The sequence below is a fragment of the Heliconius melpomene genome, chromosome 19 (genome assembly GCF_056956725.1).
Source record: "Heliconius melpomene rosina isolate 202511_hmr_F chromosome 19, ASM5695672v1, whole genome shotgun sequence".
Classification (NCBI taxonomy): Eukaryota; Metazoa; Arthropoda; class Insecta; order Lepidoptera; family Nymphalidae; genus Heliconius; species Heliconius melpomene.
This window is the reverse complement of record NC_140407.1, coordinates 10,908,495-10,930,632: the sequence shown is the minus strand read 5'-3', so window position 1 is coordinate 10,930,632 and position 22,138 is coordinate 10,908,495. Positions and strand designations below refer to the sequence as shown.

The window sequence follows — 22,138 nt, the reverse complement described above, 5'->3', positions numbered from 1 at the left end:
GAGGGGATTTTTAAATTAGCCACCGAACACGATAAACTCCTGTACATCTACATACCAGCTGACGGCAGATCGGCCGATACCATTATGTCCCCGGTAAGGTACCGATTAAAAAATATCTACGTTTATAAGAGGACAACATCTGGTATTTAAATAAGATATAAATGCGCGAGCCCGCGAGTGTTTTGTTTTTCTGGTTCATTTTTTCCTCTCGGCGGAAGCTCCCCTCCGCGGATATATTGGTATTAAAAATGTAAGGGAGATTTATGCGAATGGCTCTAAGCTTTCATTAGTTGTTCCTTATGAGATGTTTTTGCGGTCTTCCGTGACCGGTAATTTTTCATTTTTGTGCAAACTTTTTGATGTTACGGGCGCGCTGTTAAAAATTTAACTGCATATAAAGAATATTTATATTCCCGTAAGTTCCAGCTGCACGCTATGAGTTATTTTATTGCTATTCTCTGTTTCCATCGAAAGGGCATTTGAATAATGGTAAAAAGTTGCCGTCGAGGAATTGTTAATGAAAAGTAATGGTGGAATTATGCTGTAATTGATTTATCTTATGAGATATTTTTTTACAAGACATGTTCCAAATCAAGATGTTAGAATAAAAGACTGTTACTGGAGAAATATAATATTAATATATTTAAAATGCATGCTTGCCATAAGTACTTGAGTATAAAAATGTCTCGCTTCATAAACTTGCTCCCAAATCATAAACATATGCATCAACGACATTATTCCGGCTTGTAATTCCGTATGTAAATTACATCTAGAACAAGGGTTGTGTTTCACCCCATAGAGACAGCACGCTGCTAGTATAACATGATCCTCTGTTATCAAGGGTGTACGCGTTAACCCAGTCCACACTAAAATTTCTGAGAAATAACAGCTTATAAACCACGGTTTACGTTAGTTTTAAATATTAAGAATAACGAAATGTGCCTCGAGTTTTGACTGCGAAAATTTTAAAATAATAATCTCGCACAAAAATAGAAGTAAAATTTAGTTTCTAAGTTAATTTTATTATTACATAATTATTATTTGATTCAAATAAGCTTTATTCAATTAATTTGACTAATAGGTAGGTACTATTGAAGAAATTATTTTAAATTTAGAACAATTTCCAATATTTACAAAATATAATCGTTTGAGAAATAACTTTCTAAAACTACTTAACTGATATGAGAAAACGTAAAGAGAAACACATTTGTGTGTTTCTACATTAGTTAAATTAGTAAAACTGTACTGTCTTTATCACCACTACATATTATTAATTCCCCAATTCTCATATTAGAAATAAAACGAATAACAAACAATATAAAGCTAAAACAAAAAGTAATAAGAACAAGGATTTCATTTTGCCATTCAATAAAGACATCTCACACGTCATTAATAATTGGGCGTACGTCACATGAAATTATTTCGGCTAAGTAATTTCGAGCGGTTAATTATTGCGCACAGGCGGGAGGAGAGTTGAGAATGTAATTATTATTAAACTTTACGATTGTCTCACTTTACCCCTTTATGTAAGTAACGAATACGTTCCGTTACAACGGTGGTAGGTGCAGAAATAAGATTTGAAATTAAGGGGGTAAGCATAAGATCCAAATTTCAATGTGAGAGTTGAACCACTATAATCTTTCGATATAGAGAAATGTATTGCAAGATCCTGAGGGAGTATCTTAGCTTGTTGCGGTACAGGATTCATATTTGAGCTACTAACGGCTGAGAATTTATAGATGTATTACAGTGAAACTGAATTGGGTATGAATATAAATTTGACCTAAAATCTTATAACGACTAATGTTTTATGTATTCATTTTGTTTATTTCATTAGGCATATCGCATAAATGAGTAAAAACATTATTGTTTTGTTATGTCTTTGTAAAAGTTTAATTTTTCAAAATGTCTGTTATTTATTTTGACATTATATGATGTACCTAATTAAATTAGTAAGTCTAATATATACTCGTATATATAAATACAAATTAATCTTCTTAAATATTAATTATTTTAATGTTATATTTGTAACCTATGACGCCGCGAGGGAATCATGCCACTAGTCCTCCCCTAACAAATCCGAGATCATTATATTTTTCTATAATATTAAATTTTATTATAGATTTAATAATTACTCGTCCGTCGTAGCGCATCAGCACAGCTACTGTGTGAACGAGATAGCTGTGGGTTCGATTTCTACTGCAGATAATGAATAATTTTAATTTTCTCATTCTGGGAAATGAACAAATAGCAGCAGCAGTTGAGTTCCGCCAATGAACACATTTAGGAGTAGGGCATTTATGAAGAGGTTGATGACAGTGGACGAGGCGAAAGAAGTAGATATGTAGAGACAGTAACGTTTGGTGGCCCGTTCTCTTTTTTTCCGACTACCCCTCGAGGGATACAGTGTGTAGTTAAGTTAATTTAAGAATATATAAAAAACGTTCAAATATATAAGTATATAGTAAATAAATGTAAATAGTAAGTGGGCTATTGTGGTAAACCGACGTTTACACAATGTTAAACATTGTATAGCTACGCACATTCCCCGCTAGATGGAGTGCGTGTGGTCGAGTCGCGTGCGCAAGTAACCGGAGCGACACGCGCAAGTAATCCAATATGGCCGTCCGATGTCCCTCACATGTCGGTACGTTGCAGGAATGCCATTTTATTATACCTTTAATGTCACTTATTGTTTACTTAGCTTTATGGGCGAGTGGTAAGGAAATCTTGTATCGATTACAACTGTCCTCATTATTTAATGGTTTTAATAGAATAGAGAAATATAACGTTAAAATACATTTGCAGTTGTAATTGATAAACGTTAAAATTTGTAGAGAACGTAGTGTTGGGTGCTCTTTTCTTTCTGAGCCCAGCTAGGGAAACAGAGTGAAGCTAAGTTATGTTAAATTATTTAGAAATAATTCATATAAAATATGGTAAATTGAAAACTCTATTCGAACTAAATAACAAAGGTAGAATGTATTTAAAAGAGTATGTTGTTATTCTTTTTCAACTTGTTACTGATGGAAAAAAGTTTATATATGGCAATACAATCACTTAGAAAAAAAGATATTAGTAATCGTTATTTCTATTATTTTTTAATATTATAAGCGAAGCAAGAAATATTGGTAACTCATAAGTCACATCAGCGCGATAGAGTAAACAAACAAAGATCGTTCCGCGAGATCCTCGCGCACCTCCAGCACAATGGTGCGAAAGCTGGCACGGCACAATGCCTCGCTATATCAGCACCATCTCGGTGGCTTGTTAGCTGGAGGCGGTTTGAACTAGCAAGTTATGACCATGATCGACAGCCCAACTTTAGAAGAAGTTGTAAGTAGTAAATAGGTATATAAATATGTCGATCTGCAAGTCATACTGTGTAACTAAAGGTAAATATACCTCTATATTTTATAAGCAGAAGACATTGTTTAAAAGCAGAAGACAATGTTTCTAAAATGCAATATCGTTATATGAAAATTCCTGGAGGATAGCTTAAGGTTGCGGGGTATACTTAGCTACGTAGAAGTAAGCTCGTGAAAGTATATAAGGTTTTTTTTAGGGTCACGCTGTATCACGCATATAACAGAGTGGGCGGAGGGAACCTAGTGTTAAGACACTCCGTCTCCTATTTTTCGACGAATTCTAGAGACAATGCGTGAGTGGCGAAACTCAACGCCGCGCTTCGCCTCGATTCAAATGGAATTATCAAATATTTCATTTGTCCATCACGATTATATGACGATAGAATTGTAAGGTATTTATTATTATATTTCTGTTTATAAAAGAAATGTTATAACTGTATACGTTATGTATTTTATTTACATATTTTCGCTTTTTACACCAACACAATGGTGTACTGTCGAGAAATTATAGCATCGTTGTAGCTCGTTAGGCACGCGTTATGCAATCTTGAAAATCCTAGGTCATGATTGTCTTTGCCATGATTATGATGAATTTGAACGATAACTGTCTTGAAATCACTGTTTAATAATACCTCATAGAACTTTTTTTGTCATTTTTAAAACTCCCTGCTTTATATATTTTTTGCCATCATTTTTAGTTTGATTATATACTGCTCATAGCAAGGCTAGGCAGAGAGAATGTGCAAGCGAAGAAATGAAAATACTATATATTTCATTATCTCGAGTGGGAATCGAACCCCCGAACGTCGCGGTTACAGTCGCACGCTTGTGCCCCTGCCCCCAACCTAGCCTTGCTCATCTATTGTAGAGATTTGAAATAAACATAGTACCTTTAAATATTTCATGTTTTTTAAATAAAATACTGGATTTGAATTTTGACTTATTTAGGAAGTGCTATGCAATACCATATATTAATAATAATTTAATATTTAATGTTGAAATATTTGAAAAGCACAACGCAATTTCGCTAATTTGGTTACATTGCGATATAATAGGACTGTCCGAGGCAGTATTGTAAAAGCTTTCATATCAATTGAATCCATTAGCTGAGTACACAAGTGCTGTCTGTCTATTTGCTCATCAGTTTTTATCATTGGCCAGTTCTTGTTTGTTCGATCGGTCACTTCCACATTATTGATGGGCCGTTTCCCTCCAACGCGGTGATCTCATAGCAAATTATGTCATAAACACAGGGAAATAAGAAACGTTTTATTTTAATTATTATACTTATTTACTTATTGACTTTGTCAGACGTTTAAGCTTTAAATGCTTGTTTATACAATTTAGTTAATGTATCAGTGCATTTTAACTCTATTTCGCATTCAGCTGGTACGAATAAGTATGATATTATTATACAGGTTAATATGAAAACTGAAGAGTAACAGAAAGACAGTAATAAATGTACAAGAATGTAATAAATTTGCAAAAATAACAATAACACTAAATTTAAAATCAACTAATATTCGATATCGGGGCAATGACTACCACGGCCCTCGACACCATCTATCTCTTGATATGGAAGTGGAATTCCCGTTCTAACAGAACACCATAAAATACCCTCGTCGTATCTACTTGTGCATGTGCCATTTGTCCGTTGAACAGCACTTAGCTTAACAAAAACTGATAGTTGTAAAACAAAAGAGGTGAACAAAATCGCGAACAAGACCGGACCATTTCAGAAATAAACTAAGCGGTAAGAATTAACAGGGATAAAGGATTAAAGGGTAGCCGATGCGGATTTATGTTGTGACGATTGCGATCGGAACGATTCTGCGTGTTATACTGTCGTCTTTTTTTTGTCAGGATGTCGACATTTAAAGGAACTTTAGATTTGTATTATCATTGTCTTTTTTAATAAATGACCATTAATTATTTGTAGCAGAATTTAATGATGCTTAAATATTTAGTATATAACAAGCACCTGAAAAATTCTAAGAATAGACAGGTACATATCTTCATAGAGCATTCATTGCTTGTCTATTTACAGTAACAAATCGAAAGAGTTTTATCACAGAGCAGTCTTTTCATAGGACCCTCCCGTGTTATCTGATAACGCGATGAATACAGTACATTTGTCTGTATGACACCCACTCTGAAAGTGTAGTGTAAAAATTGTCAACGAATACATCTGATAGCAATCTGCCATTTGGAAGCGACATGGAGGGTGGTGGAAACTTACGAGTATGTTTACTTATCCTATGACAAACTTCAACTTTCACCTGCATGAATAGAATACAAGGAATCGTACTCACATATGTATTATTTCTAAGAAATTATTTAAATGATATACCTAACGTATGTATAAAAAACTTGAAATTTCATTCGCTCAATATTCACCTATCGAGCCAGAGGAGGCGAGCCAGGCGGGTGATTGCTGTAATTTCTATTAAAATCATCGGTAAGGTTCGCCAGACACATCGATTCGAAAAAAGTTTCATCAACAATAATTTTATTATCGTAATAACAAAATTACTGGTTTAGTAAATAGATTTACAATTTCCGATCTTATTGCCGCGAACTTAGAGGATTATTCCTTTGGCGTTAACTACACATCAGGGGGAGAAATGGAACCTTTTGTTGGCCTGTAGCATTATTATTTCTCATTTTGTTTTGTTTATTAATACAATTGGCTCGAGGCGCAATATTGATATTCAAGTTTGATGATGACTCGCACCGCGAGTTTTCTCATCCTGTGTATTTTTATGGCTTTTATAACAATTGGGTTTTGCTTTTGTTTAGGTATCGGGGAAAAGTATAATAGTGAATATATTTTAATATTTTTCCACCGTTAAGTAGGTATCTTCAAAAAACATTATGGGGAAATAATTTCCGTTAGCAAGATTTCGAATATTTATCTATCTATATTTCTATTCTATATTTTTGTAACTAGTAAAATAAAAATTACCTATAAAAGTTTAATAAAATTAGTGTCCAAAGTTCAATTTTTAATAAAATTCGATACCATATCTCACGACCATATTTCTTCATTTTCTCATGGTGAAAACGACTGGATGTGAATAAATAACTTACAGAAATATCAATTAAACAATTATGCTGTCTGAATGGAATCGTGGGTAATGATAGTGGGTTGTGCTATAACTCAGGCGCATCTGTTCTATGGCTATTTGCAAAGGCACGACATGCGCCTGCGCAGTTTCTTGCATGGAAAACAGATATTCATAATGTCATTACCTCCTGCAAATCATGATTGTTGTATATTAATGATTCACAGTACGTTATTTCGATACGGAAATTGCTATCTAATATAAATGTATAATAAATAACTCTAGTAGAAGTATCTATTATTTTGCATATTTATGATAATTTTTAATATCCAATAGTTATTAAATAGTTATCGTATACAATGAGTTTAAAATAAATGAACGGTCATTTATAAACGATCACGATTTTACTGTTTGTCTAATTTTGCAAATATAATTCGTATCAAATTAGGTAGGGCACGTCTTAGTATAAATACTTTATTATAATACTATTAAAAAAACAGATTTTACCTTTTTCATAACTGATTTGCCGTTCCTGCTGCCGGGCATTATCGGCTGCAACTTTAAGGAGACCCTGGATATTTCTAAGAAGGGTTTCCGTAGAGGACACCAGGGTGTCGGCGGTAGGGTCGACAGGTACATTGTTCGGGGAACCCTGAGTTGGGTAGCTGACAGTCGCTGGTGACGTGTTCGTCGGCAGGTCGCGTTCACCATCGCTGAGCTCTGCTCCTGGTCAAAATGTATATTCATATAGTTTTATAAACATTTTTAATAACAAAGTAAATTACAAATATAAAATTGGTGAGTGATGACGATGTAGAAATCTCAATTAATTTATCGATAGCTATATATGGAGAGGTCTTACAGATATTCAATATAAAACAATTAATAATAAATACGACATCGCGGGTCGCGTGCGTGTATCATTCACATAACAATTATTATTGCAAGGTACACGGAATTCGCGTGGTAATCCATGCAGTGCGTTGATGGGAACAGGTAAGGCATATTCAGTAGATATAAATTATTAAAAATAATTATTATTATGTAGAATGAGATATTTAAATATTTGAAATGTTTCTAATGTATATTAATATAAACCATGAAAATATTAAAATTAAAGTAGGTTTATTTTTAAAAAATCTTTAGTAAAAACGTTCAGCAACTTAGACAAAACATATTTTATGCCATAATACATTCTATATTTATACTTTTTTTTTTGGAAACCAAAATAATTTTCATTATATAAGGTGCTTCGTTAAAATTTCGAAATAATAAATTTAGAAGAATAAAAGGAAATGCATAGAATCACTTACAAACACAAAGTAGTAGGTACAATTTTTTACAACAAAAAAAAATATCTAAAATGGAATCGTATAATAAGTTACTCTTAAATAAATAATCAAATAATGAGCAGGTTAGTATTTTAAGTAAACTATGAAGTCAATGAATGACTTACAATCAGAATAAGGACACTGTAAAGCATTCGACACCGAATGGGCTGACTCTATGCCTGCCTCGCTACATAATATTGATACTTATTCCTTTTGCGGCTTTAGATTGAACACTCGAATGGTAATAAAATACATGTTAAAGTACATAAATTAGAATTCATAAATGGCATTATTACTTTATTTCTAAATTATATAGGGGATTACTTTTTATTTATATTTTTTAGAGAACGAAGAAAAGCTAGTGTTAAAACACACCGTTCTCCGGTTTCCGAATCTCTCTCTCTCTCGAATTCCAGACCACCGTTTTGAGTGGGGAAACTTAATATCACAATTTACTTAGATAGTGGGGAATAATTAATTTCCCCGAATGATTATCGAACCTACAACCATCGTAAATATCTATTTCTAAATTGAAAATTTAAAAAGTTAAATGTAAAACGTTTATATGGCGTCTCTCCCAGTCAAATGTAACCTATCGATACATTTAATTTAACTGACAAGATAGTGAACGCTCGTCATATAATGAAGACAACATCGTTTCGTCATTGTCGATGCGCACGATAGCACTCTCGAGTTGTCACAACACCATCTTCCTAATAAGCTTAATTAACAAAAGTCCCGACGTATCCAACAAACGAAAATGAGCTTTCTGACATTGGATCACAAAAAATACTATTATTTATAATTGCTCGTGACTGACACAATTTAATGTATAAAAAACGAATCAGGGTCGTAAGTGCGATGATTGAGAGAAAGAAGTGAGATTGGATCGACAAAGATCAAAGTTGAATGACATAGTTTATAAAAAAATATTATAATATACTTTCGTCGTTTGATAATATTTGATGGTTGTGATATAGATTGCGTTAAGATAAAAATAACAATATAATTAAAAAAATCATATGTCATTAATTATTTTTTGGTGGGTTTTATTATTTATTTTACTGTTTTGTTCATTTTCCTATGTATCCTATGTAAGGAAAATAAAAGTACATTTTTTTTTCGTTTTAGCATGTATATGTATGTATAGGCATCCTATTTTCCTAGATCCGACAAGAAACTCAAGAGTTGCTTTACAATTTAATTCAACCCACTATTCTGATTATAGTAGTCTTGGATTGAATATTACGTTTTGCTTAATAATATATGGCAAGTCTAAAATCACTTGTAGAATTTTATTAAAAAATTTAGTTATTTTTTGAAGACGTGATCAGTTTTTTAATATTTCTAGTATTTTTACACCGTCTTATCATTGTTCTTTAAATATTTTTGCCAACAAGCAAAGTATTACTGTAATAATACTGTGCTGCAATGATAAGAATATCTGTTTTATTAAAAAAATCTCTCAAAGATTCCCGAAATCCCACACTGTTAACATAGGTATATTTAAAACTATACCTTCGTACAACCTGACACAACCAAACAAAATGGTATACTAAATAGCATAACATCACTTCCCACGGTATGGGAGCTCTATTTGTAACCTTTACTTACTATTATACACACAATCCATATTGTTTCAGCGATTTGCTATTGTGTTAAGCGAGTATTTACATTTTTGGACTTTGTTATGATTAACGCTTCTGTTAATAATGGTTGCCTGTTTCTACATGAAAAATATATTATCTGTAGCATTGTTATGTCATATTTCAGCTGTCAGAATGTGTACATTGAATATACTTGCCATAATTAAAAATATGACTTTGATTAATTATTTTGCAATATACTGATTATATTAAATGTATATAGAGACATAAAAAAGAAAAACTAATAATGTTAATATTATGTTTTATAACATTTGCAATAGCAAAAACTGAAATTATATTAATTTTCCAATTTTATTAGTACCTACTTAATTATTATGATTTATACTAATAGGGACGCAATTATAAGGTTTCTAGTAGCAAGTTTCCATTGATTAATGTTCTATTCTGAGATTGAATATATTAAAATGATTAAAAATATTTTGCTTGCTTATAGTTTCTTTACCTAAACAAAGAGCTTCGGATTATTTCGGATTATATATTATTATATATATCTCAAGGCATCGCCTGTTGAGTGGCAGAACGTCGCGATTTGCCTCGCTTTGGTAAAAACCAGAGCGTGAAAACGAAAATATTAAATAGTTAAATCCCCCTCTGTGTTATCGAACTCAGAACCATCGCGTTTACGCACACATGTGCCACTGTGCCACGCCGGTCTCATGCCATCAATCATTGATGATTAATAATCTTAATGTTCCAAGATTATCTCTAATAGCGAAAGCTTTGAAGAAGTCTTAATAGAATGAACTTATATTCGTATTAAATATTGCTGGTGCTGTCTACATACACAGTTCTCAGGAGACCGATATATTTATAATATCATTAATGTTTCTGTATGTTTATATATTTTCTAATATAAGTCTGTAAAAATATAAATAAATTAAATAATCTACAAATAAAAGAAATATTTGTTGTTCATGTTTAAAATATTTAATTGTGGTGATCCCTGGGAATATAAATAAACGTTTATCTAATAATCAAGTTTAATTTCCTTACTATGTGTCTAATAGATAGGTAAGTACTTACTTATATTTTCTTCGTATCAGAAATAGTACTGAGTTAATATTATATAGGAATCTTATATTTTGTTGGTCTTTTTTCAGATGCCCGCATTTATTGCAGTCGAGCTTTAATTACAGAGCTATAAACTTAGTTTAGTAATCAACTACAATGTATGAACAGTATTAATGTTTTTGATTCTAAAAAATAAAAACATGCAATTTTATGACTGATAATTTCCGAACTATGAAATAGTGAACGTTATGTTATTACTGGGTAATTTAGTCGGGTACATGCGCCGTATTGAGGGTGATATAGCCAGCTTGTGCTGATGGAACATGGATACCTACATGGACTCTTATCGTGACCGTCTCGATCAATTGAGCTTTTAAAAAGATTAAGTTCTAATTTGACTATAAAGATATATATATTTGAAAGTATATCAGATATTGTTTTAAAATTGGTTATTACGAGACAGAAAATATTTATAAACAACGAAAAATAATTAACAAACATTATGATCGATCCACAATCAACTTAAAGTAATTTATAAATGGCTGTTCTATAATAACATTAACATAATGTAATCTGTAAGTACCAAATACAATTAAACTAAAGTGATTTAAGCAATCTATAAGATTTTTTTATAAAATTGTGATTTGTCATCGTCATTGCAAATAGGTTTAAGCTGAGCTTTGCATTTACATTGATGTTTAATAATAAACTTTTTTTTTTGGATCTACTTTTATAGTCACTCACACAAATGCAAAGCTCGCCTTATGACTCCCGAACTGTTTCATGTTAGTCAGTTTAAGTGTAAACAATTGACTCACCGTCGTCTTCATCTTTGACATTGTGATCTTCCTGATCCGAGAGGGCCGCGTCACTCTCGTCTGTATGGGAGTGGGGGGAAGGCGCCGCCGTCGTCGAGGGTATGCGTGGAGGCTGCGGCGTGCGCCGGGAGGCGGCCGAGCTTCGCCCGCTCGCGGACCCGTCGCCTCGTTCGCCGCGGTCGCGGTCGCGTTCTCGTTCTGATCTTTCACGTTCACCCGATCCGGACTTGGAGAGATTTAGCACAGGACTGTGGCCTGGAGAGGAACCTAGAACAGATAAAAGTTTTTACAGGCAAACAATTACTTTTACTTGATTTGTCACAAAATACATTTTAAGTGGACTGGCTGAAAATATAGAGCATAGCCTTTCTCGATAAACTGCGTTTTCATCTTAGTAAATATAAAATTCAATTAGATAAAAAATAGTTAATATTATTAATTTTAGAAAAATCACTGTTATGTAATATTATTAAGATGTTTTTACCATTATGTGAACCTTCACGGGCTTTGTCCATAGCGATAACGCGTTCGATATCACCTCTTTCATCGCGTAACCTGAAACAACAGATAAGTGACTTTAAAAATCGATTAATTAACTGGTTTCTATATATGTTTCCCACTACCATCTTAACATAATTGGGAAATAACAGACATAGAAATGTCAATTGTAGAATGACCATTTACGGAAATATTTATAATTAAAAATATTTTTCATATAAAACGTAAAATACAACTAAAAGTTCTGTCTAAATCGTTTGAATTGTAAAACATAAGAAATGTGAAACATGATATAAAAATAAAAATTTAAACATGCGAGTATATGTAATGTATAGCAAAATATTGTACTGGATTTTGTGTTTTATGATTTATGTATTTAATTTTATTTAACTATCATAATTAGTGGTTGAGAATCCTAGCATCTTAGAGACAAGCACTAAGGCGGAAAGTTAAGTAAAAAATTATGTTTAAGATAAGTCTGTCTAGCATAAGCAATGGATTTCCAATACGTCATCACCTCGTTACAGACACGGCCAGGAGTCATAAATATCACCAATCTGACACACCACCACGCGAAACGAATGCTAACAAAGTCACTGACAAACAGTTTTATCATTGGAAACCATAAAGCATGCTCCTACTGTGTTTCGGAGTTACTCCACAAAGGGAAAAGTATAATATTATAAGACCCCGCTGTGCTCCTTTGTGAGCGGATGAAGACGGTGTGTAATCATTTTGTACGGATCGGTACCGCTACCCTAATTCCGTAGGTTCTTTTTGATTGTGAGTTATTGGTCTTTTGATGCTTCCGTTTCATTTCGCTTTTTTAAATATGGCTGATCCGTCTAATTATATTTACTATTGCTTTTATGTATCTATCTATACAGGTAATTATAAACATTAATAAATGTTTAATTTGTTGTTGTGTGATTATTCCTTAAGTCTATGTTAAATGCTTAAGAAGAATTTGATAATGTTGAAATACACAGGCAGAGGGAGCCTAGTGTTAAGATATCTCGTTTCCCACTTTCCGTCGAATTTTTCAAGGCTTTGCGTGTTGACTGGCGAGACTCAACGCCGGGCTTTTCCCTTGGTGTCATAGCGAAGAAATGAAAATATAATAGATAATAATTCGTTATCCCTGAATCGGGATCGAACCCACAACTATCAAGTCACACTCTTATGTCCGTGCCACGACGGCAAATATAATACTTTAAAAAACTTTGATTATAGCAGTTGTTATAGAGTATCAGGCCATTCCACGGTATTGATTTAAGTGACTCGGTTACTACAATATATTCATAAAAACAGATCTTGAAAAATGATTTCCCTTGTCGGAACCAATTTCGCTCATTTCAAAGGGGTTAATGCTACAATTTTTGCCCAGTAATGCCTTTTGAGCATTTGAATATAAATGACGTCTGAAAGTGAAATGTAACATACATAATAAGTGGCTGTTTTAAGCCTTCGCGGAACCCTTTTGTGGATTACAGAGTAATTTCGTGGCTTAGGGGTAGGCGAGTGAGTCAAATAAATGTATAGTATAGTTTTTTCAAATATATTTATAATTTTTATAGTGTGTTTCTTGGGTATTGTGTTATTTCTAAAATAATAAGTGTTTTGCAAATGTGTGTCTGTATAATTAAATATTTTTAATATCGAATAATTTATTATTTAATATACAAAAAATATATTATTCGCATTATAATGATTGAAATGTGTAAATATTCCTACTACCTATATATGGTTCTATAACTATTATTATTTTTACAACAGGTCAATTTAAAAAATATTATAAAATACAAAAATAAGAATTTCTTTTAATAGTCATTTTAATTATAATTTAATACAACATTGCGAATTCATGTTAATGTTTAATACAAAAGTGCTCTGTACTCGAGCCCTCGGAATGGAGTCGTTTCGTACTTTACTGACGAGTCACGGAACTCTGTTTGAATTTAATATATTTTTCATATCCGCGTCTATTAATATGCTAATAATTCCTTACATCTTTAAACGCTTTCAACCAGGATAATTGACAAATTTAAAAAGTTTTTTCTTATTTATGACCAAGAAAATATTAAAGATAAAAATAAAAAGAACATTTTATCAATTAGTTATCAAACGACAAGGCATTTGACAATTCGATTTAATTTTAATGAATTTAAAATAAATGAGCGCTCGTATCCTGAACGAATCCAAAAGAAATGACCAAATCATCACAGAGCGATCGGACAAAAGATAACGCCTGTATCAATAAAGTAATAAATTATTTCCACTTCCTTCTTTTTATTTTCATCATTAAAAAACTGTTAATGTGATCGATGATATAGAGAATTTGTTGGGTCGCTTAAAACCAATATAAATACAGATAATTAATCTACAATTCAATTTATCAATATTTCAGATTAGTAGAATATAATTTTTGAAATGTATTTTAACTATATTTATATGTGTATTAAATAGAGTTAAAAAACTATAACATTGTGTTTTTACTAACATTTTAGGAATAAAATATAATTTAGAATGAACTAATAGCTACTTAATACATTGTCAAAAACAGCCGTCATCGTCGAAATAAAATATTATTCATTCCCTTCTTGTCACTTCGTAAATTGGTGACGAGAATGCGATGCAGTGCGAAGTAAAAAAAAAACAAAATTAGTCCTGACAGATTGAGGGAGGAATATAAAATACTAATTTTGTTGGGTTCCGCCATTTTACAGATATTATTTCATATTATCTAAATTGCTATAATAATACAAATCACTATAAACTTTAACAACTTATATTTACGAACATTACCTATGTAAGTAGGTATAATGTTTCTATCGCAAATATGAAATAGATATGCAAATGTTTCGCTAACAAAATTACGAAGGTTAACTGAGTTAGTTAACGCTAACCATTGCCATTACAGAGCGAGCAGTGGCCTAAACAGATATTCCGGGGCCACGGGCTCGGACAATGCGATGCAATCACCAGCGGAGCCAATGTACGCTGATTAGTTAATTCTGAAACGTCCATACTACCTAATACTGCAGCGTTTAACGTTCCGAACCGTTCTTGTATGCATAACCTGATTAGGGTAAGTATTATGTGGAGCTTTTGGTATCACATACTCATATATACCTACCTAGGTGGAAATACAGGCGTGACAATAATTAAAACCCAAGCATCGCTTCGAGGCATCGATTAAGAAAATGAAATCCTCCGAGAGCGTCACTGCGTAAAACATTTGCTTGACACCCAAATCAAAAATCGTTTTAGTCCACCCTCCCGAGGGGAGTGTAGGGGACCGTCGACGCCTGAACATTTATTATTTCAGACATATCACTCACATGCAAAACAAACTCCGTCCGATCCATCAAAAAGTTTCGTTTCCCCGTCTCCTTTTCGACACAAATCGAGTGTGTAAGTACTGCGGTTTGAGGAACTAGGGTCAAACATACCACCGGCTTTGACTTCACAAAGAATTTCAGTTTACCAAATATGTTAATATTGTGGTAGCAAACTAATTAAAAAATTAACTAACTAAATACTAATCTATATAAATAGAGACTTACCTAAAAAATAAGGCTAAATTAAATATTAAAAACGTAAATAATTGTAACTAAAAGTTCGCCACTTAATATTTTTATAATTTTTTCAATGAATAACAATAAATTTGCATCATTTCATAAAAGCTAGTATATTTAAGGAGCAAAATAAATAAGGTTGTTCATCCACAAGAAATGAGCATTGTAACCCTCTGTAGCAGTCAACAAAGCTTCGAAGAAAATCGAGCGAAAAAAGGCTAAAAACACCTTAGGGGTTTACTAATCGAATAAAAAATATCAGCGGCCGATGCCAATGTATGGGGGAGAAATGGAATAAATTATAAAGAAAATACAAGTAGCAAAGGGGATGTAAGCAAGCAAAAACTTTTGTGTTTATGCAGATAACAAAACATTATGTTTTGTCTAAGTGGCAATTTAGACTGAAATTCTTAGTAAGAAGATATTAATAAAACTACATATATTATACTGATATCTATGTAAGAAAAATGATTTTCAAATGCACTTTGATAGCATGTCATCTTTTTTGCCAGTTTTTTAATTCGGGATAGGTAGAATGTAGAATAGTTTTTCAATGTATTTAAAAATATCAAGTAAACTAAATTATTAACAAGTTAGGAGAAAGAAAAAAACACTTAAGAGCTAAGGAGCGCGGCGAAATGCAAAAATAATAGGAAAGAAGTAACATGATGAGTTGTCGGTCGCACCCTCCGCATAAACGTCACGATGTCATTTGTAAAAATTGCGGCCTTCTAACTTCTTCGATTTTGGAACACCAGTTGCGTGGAGATGCATTGGAATAATAATAAATGTAATATTTTCTATTTTGTCAAATAATATTATTTTAAGATTAATATTATTTGCTTAAAAATATTTCTGATTCTGATTTGTTTTTTTTTATAATGGCGTTCTGTATTGCGACCATTGATCTCTCAATGTAAACTATAGTTGTACAACATTAACAAATTTTGATGACAATTCAAGACGACTCCACTGTTTTTGTGTTTCACGTATACCGTCTTAACAAATATAACCAGATTTAGAGGGCGAAAACAGGAATCACTAGTAGGACTTTTGCGGGGGAAACTGGAGACAGTTATTTAAATTTGAATAATATAATATGAAAAAAATTACGTCACTTAATACCCTAATAAAAGTGCACTAAGCGACGAGGGCATTACGCTCACCAAAAGCAAAGAGGGCAAGCAAATTTCGCTTATGAAACGTGAAATGAAAAATAAAATGCGTCGGGAAGAAAATAAAATATGTTTCAGAGGCCGTAAGCCTCATTACGATATTAGAAAAACGTGAGAGGTTTAAAGTTGTCGTTGTTAAGTATAATAGATGAACTGCTGCAAACGGCGGTCGAGGATTTGAAGGTTTTAATGACGATATAATAATATGCATTGGTAGGTTTCAAAATGTTGTTATACATATATTTATGCACCAAGATTTCAATAACTTTGAAATTTTGTTAGAGTATATATAAAGTCTTGAATGATTTGAAGAAGTTGAAAGCAAAATAATAAGCTATTCGTTTGCACCAGATTACAGTAGCGTAACGAGATTCCGATCGGCTCCGTGCGATGTTATTAGGATTTAAGCGCCGACGCGTCGCCTGTATCCCGTACAATGTTGGATAATTATGCAAAATTGCTTCTACGATTCGTAGTCCCCGACTTTTAGGGGCATTACCATTATCTGTAATGGGAATGTTTTTTGATAATGTCGAATTCTATTGTAATATCTTTAGGGAGATGCAAGTTGTATTGCCAATTACGACGGTAATATGACATTTTTTTCCTTTGTAACACTAGACTCACAATTTGCCGACCACAGATTGCATAAGTACGGCTTCGAGGCATGCAGCATATGGTAAAACCGCAGAGTTCACTTCCATCGACACACTTCCAAGCCAGTTCCTTGGATAATGCGACGCGACAAATCTTCCTTTGACTCCCGGCGGCCTCAGCGCAGCTCGTCGAGTAGCATAAATTTCTCCTGTATGGTCGGGTGGATGGTCGGGTGGATGGTCGGGTGGATGGTCGGGCTCGTTCATCGCTCGTGACCGCTGGCTGCACACGGGGCAGTCGCATGATTGCAATCGAAGTGATCGTTTGCGTTCACCGCAACATCTTGCCGACCAGACGGTGTCGCTTTATATGTAGATATATTGAAAATTACTATCCATATGTTCCTATTAAATGTATGTAACGTAGTATCTATTTTAATAAAAAAAATTGAAAGTTTTTACAGATTATAATAAAAGGAAAAAATATCAAGTCGTATTAAATTTAACGACACAAATGTCGACGAAATTCTAATGAGAGGACATCTGAGGCCTATTATCTCAAAACGAGTCGGCCCAGGACACATCGATCATAGTATTGTTCAATCCGTTGATAAAGCTAACATTATCCTATAGATAAGCAATAAACAATTTTTAATGAACTAAATTATAAGTTTCAAATTTCCTATTTAATATAGATAAATAAAGAAATGTTAACTAAGCAAATTAATATGTATTTGGAATTACTCTAGATTTATATAAATGTTATAAATAATACAAAATCAGAAGTTTAATTTTAACAACATAACGAAAAGTAGAGGACACAATTATTATTTAATTAGATTATGTAGCCCAAATTCCGTTTGAAGTAAGCGTAGACGAGCATAAACACTAAAATTTATGCTAATCGGCGTTACCTCAATCTATTTTTTTTAAATCAGAAATTAAATCACAATCTCAGAAATTTGTCCTACCTATATTTTTTATATAATTTAGCAACTGTTTACGATAAGACAAGATTCACTTTTTTAGCAGACATCACATGGGATCGAATGTAACTTTCGATATTTTATTTCTAACAATCTATCCAAGGTATCTACCAAAATTTAGGCTTATGCGATTATTTTGTTAAGTGAAATGTTCAAATTAACTGGACTAAATATTTATAGTAGTTCTTTTCTCACGTAAGTATTTTATTTAGATAGGTCTTCATGTAAATATTTATGAGCATATAAAAGATACATATTTTTTTGAAATTAAAATAAAAGACACGTGTAAGCACACAATCAATATCGTTTACTGAATTTATTAAAACGCCATGTTTACTCTCGCCCGATAATCGACGCAATAGAAACAAAGCCATCTGTTCCGTTGTAGAACGATACATAGGGAGTTCGGTAAGTAAACAGAAAATATAATTTAGAAGCAATTTAGCGCGATATGTCCGCAATCAAATTGTCTCGTTAATACCACGCTATCAAAACATTTGATTTGTGGTGTAGGGTTGAGTGCGGTTATTTAGCCATTCGATGCTACGTTGGTACGAGTACGTCGCTCGTCAGATGGCCCTTAGTTATGTTCAATCAATTATTTATTTATGCATTTCATCGGGATCGCGTTACACGAGTACCTACAATGTTTATGCGCTGAGTAAAGACTACCTGTCCATTTTATTATAATGTAATTTAAGATTGAAATATAAGTATACTTATTCATTTTTTTTAATGTTCCGTAGATTAGAAATCAAATTCAAATTCAAAATATTCTTTATTCAAATAAACTTATTGTAAGCACTTTTGAATCGTCGAATAAACATATAAACAAAAAGCTACCACCGGTTCGGAAGGCAGTTCTGCTGAGAAGAGCCGGCAAGAAACTCAACAGTTGCTCTTTTCAAAATCAATGGTACAATCTATTATATTTGCTGGCAGCTATCCTGCATTACATTCAATATACATTAATTCCAATCGGAAAGTAAAGACGGAACCCTTATAGGACCACCTTGTTGTCCGTCTGTCAAGACCACGGGCAAGTCCAAATCGCACTTCACCAGTTTGTTTTAGTTAAATTTAATTATCAGTATTAATACAGCCATTTTTTTATTCCAAATAATGAAAGATATTAAATAAACATATGGAAACTAAGCATCAAAACAATGCATTTGGTAAAAATAAAACACTTTTAGTTGATTAATGCGCGCTCACACTCGATACGGAGTCGGCGCACAGTCAGCGTGTAAACAGTGGAATACTTTTATTCGCGTTGTAATTTCCCTGCCTCAGATTTGCATAACAAAACGGGAAGCGGGAAAAGGTCAGGAAGCGAACGGAATGGCAAGTGTCCGGTTTGATGCCCAGTCAGCAATGTTGACGTGCTCGCGGAGCTGTTCTAACGTTCTACTCTACTTGCATGGGTTATTTTTATCCAATCTTTTATAAATCTAGATTTTGTATTAGACTTTGAAATAAATATATCTATTTTGTTACGTTTCGATTTTGTTAATCTTATCAATTTCGATAATATGTAACTATGTTAAAGACTGTCCACTATTACCACCGTGAAACTCATTTACATCATTACAAGTTCTATTATGTTTAAAAAATTTTAGAAAGATTCTGATATCGTAACTTCGACATACGAGAATCCATCAGCTTGCGCGCAAAACTATTAAAACTACGAAACCTATAAAAGAAGCTTTTTTCTATCCACCCCAAAAAGTAAACGTCAAAACGAAATTAAAAAAAAAAACATATATTGTCAACAAAATGTTACTGGCCAGAGATCTGAACGGGGCACCGAATGCTCAGACTCAGGCGTTTCGGATGCATATTCATGATTGCTTTGCGCCACATGCAAATCGTGATTTACACACTGTAATGAATTCTTTTGATCTGTGGATTCACATATTCGATTTACCCCATCGATGTCGGTATTAACATGACGTTTTAATGCGTATTCATAGTTTTTTTCCGCAAATAATTAAGTATTTATATTGGACGTGAGTGACATCCAATTGCAATTAACTTATACAAATAAATATGTTATAGCTTATGTTTATTCATGAGACGCCATTTTAAAAATATGTTAATTATTGATTATAGCTTTTGTTGTAGTTGCTACTAAATCGTACCTTATAATAGTATTACATACAATCATGTTCAATTATTTTTGTAATTTATTATAGATCATAAAAAATATATATATATAGTTATATAGTTATATAGGTAGGTATGTAATAATAATGTCATTTTATATCACTAAAACATTTTTCGTCATAAGGCAACCGTAATAAATAAATTAACAAAATCATATTACGTTGGTATGAATAATTTTATTATTAGGTAAAGAAATTAAATATATAGGTACCAACTGACGTTGATTGTAATTTATTTATCATTAGAACTGATCGTTTTCTTATTATTGGCTTAATATTCTTTGCCATCAATAAATCGTGTTATAAAGAGTTTTTGCGCATAAACCAGAATTTCATTAATTAGGATGAAGTAAACATCATTAACTTACAACAATACAATGTTGTGGACGATACAAAGACCATTCGCACAATCGAAAAAGTCTACTAAAAATTATATAATTACTTTGGCGATGCAACGACTCAAAAGAAACGCAGAAATGACAAGACGATGACAAATGAGCATTGTCCGCATCCAACGCGGTCGGGTGGCGGACCTCATCAAATTATTCCCCACTTGAAAAATCTTCGTAAACAAAAACGCTGCAAGGGAAAAACATCTGAGATACAGGGTAAAAAATAGGTATTGGCAACATTGATTGATGCGTACTAATAGGGCGCGAAGGAATGAGGCCGCCGCGTAATTAAAAGAAAAGTGACATCTTCTGTCATTGGCAGTTCGGCCAACTTCTAGAAATAGGACGGTCACGCCTTCTGGGGAGGAAGTAATTAGTGTTACAAACTTATTAAAATTATTGAGTGAAGGCGGCTAATTGATAGATAGATAATACACATCGTTAAGTATGTTTTATTTTCTATTTATGTATAACTCAAAATAGAATTTTATCAGTAACAAAATGGGTTTAATATTATAAACAAAAAATAAGATAATTAAAAAGCTAGCGAAAATCGCGGTTTATTTGCAAATTCATTTTCAGAATGACATCCGAATAACGAAGGGAATAATAAATCTTTTTCACTCCGTACGCGCTACCGCATAAAATTAAGCCTAATAACGAATTAGCATTCCGACGCGATGTATTCCTCTACTTTCACAAGAAAGATGGCAGCACGATATATATTTAAATTACCACAATAAAAACATTTGAAGTCATCACAAAATAATGAAACATTAGCGAGCTTACACAAAATCGATAAAGTAAGTTGATACCTCGCAGGTTTTTATAAAGCATCCCTTATCGCTGTGTACATATCATTAGTAATGCAAAATAATGGGATACGGACACCTCGTGCTGTTTGCGAGCTAATGATTAATGCTGTTCGTCATTAATTCTTATTTTTGATGAGAAATTTGACTTGTGCTGTCAGGCGCCGGATCCAGATTAATATAGGCTGACGGTGCAACTTACGCTGTAACAATGTTAGACGCTCCCCGATTGTAAAATATTTATGCTATCTTCATGTTTTGTTCAAGATTTGCATAATAATACTATTATACATAGTCATTTAACCTAATTTTTTTTATACGTACCGTTAAATTAGGCTTGGTTCGTACCTACTATTAAAATAATACCTAAATCAAAAATTAACATCAAAGTCGTTAATTTCAACACAAACCAGATTTCTGCGTTGACAAATTATTTCTAATTTACAATATTATATACCGACATTAAAGTGACGGTCAGTAAGTAAGCACAAATATCAAAGTAAACGCAACGAATAGTTTGGTTCACCAACGAAACTATCCAAATAGTTTAGACTATAAAAGGGCAAAGTACAAAGAGCTCCATAAAATGCCAGTACGACCGCATTGGTGACAAACTCGGGAGGTATTCAGAGGGCCGACTACCGTGACTCGGCACCCTTTTCATATCGCTCTACGT

The 22,138-nt window shown here is 32.8% G+C and overlaps 1 protein-coding gene across 13 annotated transcripts in view; it reads right to left on the bottom strand.

Moving 5' to 3' along the window:
• Positions 1-22,138, bottom strand: part of dac (dachshund family transcription factor) — a 120,461-nt gene that overhangs the window by 31,891 nt on the left and 66,432 nt on the right. For 10 of the 13 annotated variants that reach the window (XM_085202863.1, XM_085202867.1, XM_085202866.1 and 7 more), the window contains 3 exons: positions 11,745-11,815; positions 11,261-11,527; positions 6,941-7,159 (listed from right to left, as the gene is read on the bottom strand). In XM_085202863.1, the coding sequence (XP_085058989.1) occupies positions 6,941-7,159; positions 11,261-11,527; positions 11,745-11,815 (557 nt within the window). The remainder of the gene's footprint in view (positions 1-6,940; positions 7,160-11,260; positions 11,528-11,744; positions 11,816-22,138) is intronic. The other 3 variants (XM_085202865.1, XM_085202876.1, XM_085202864.1) reach the window with 2 other exon arrangements.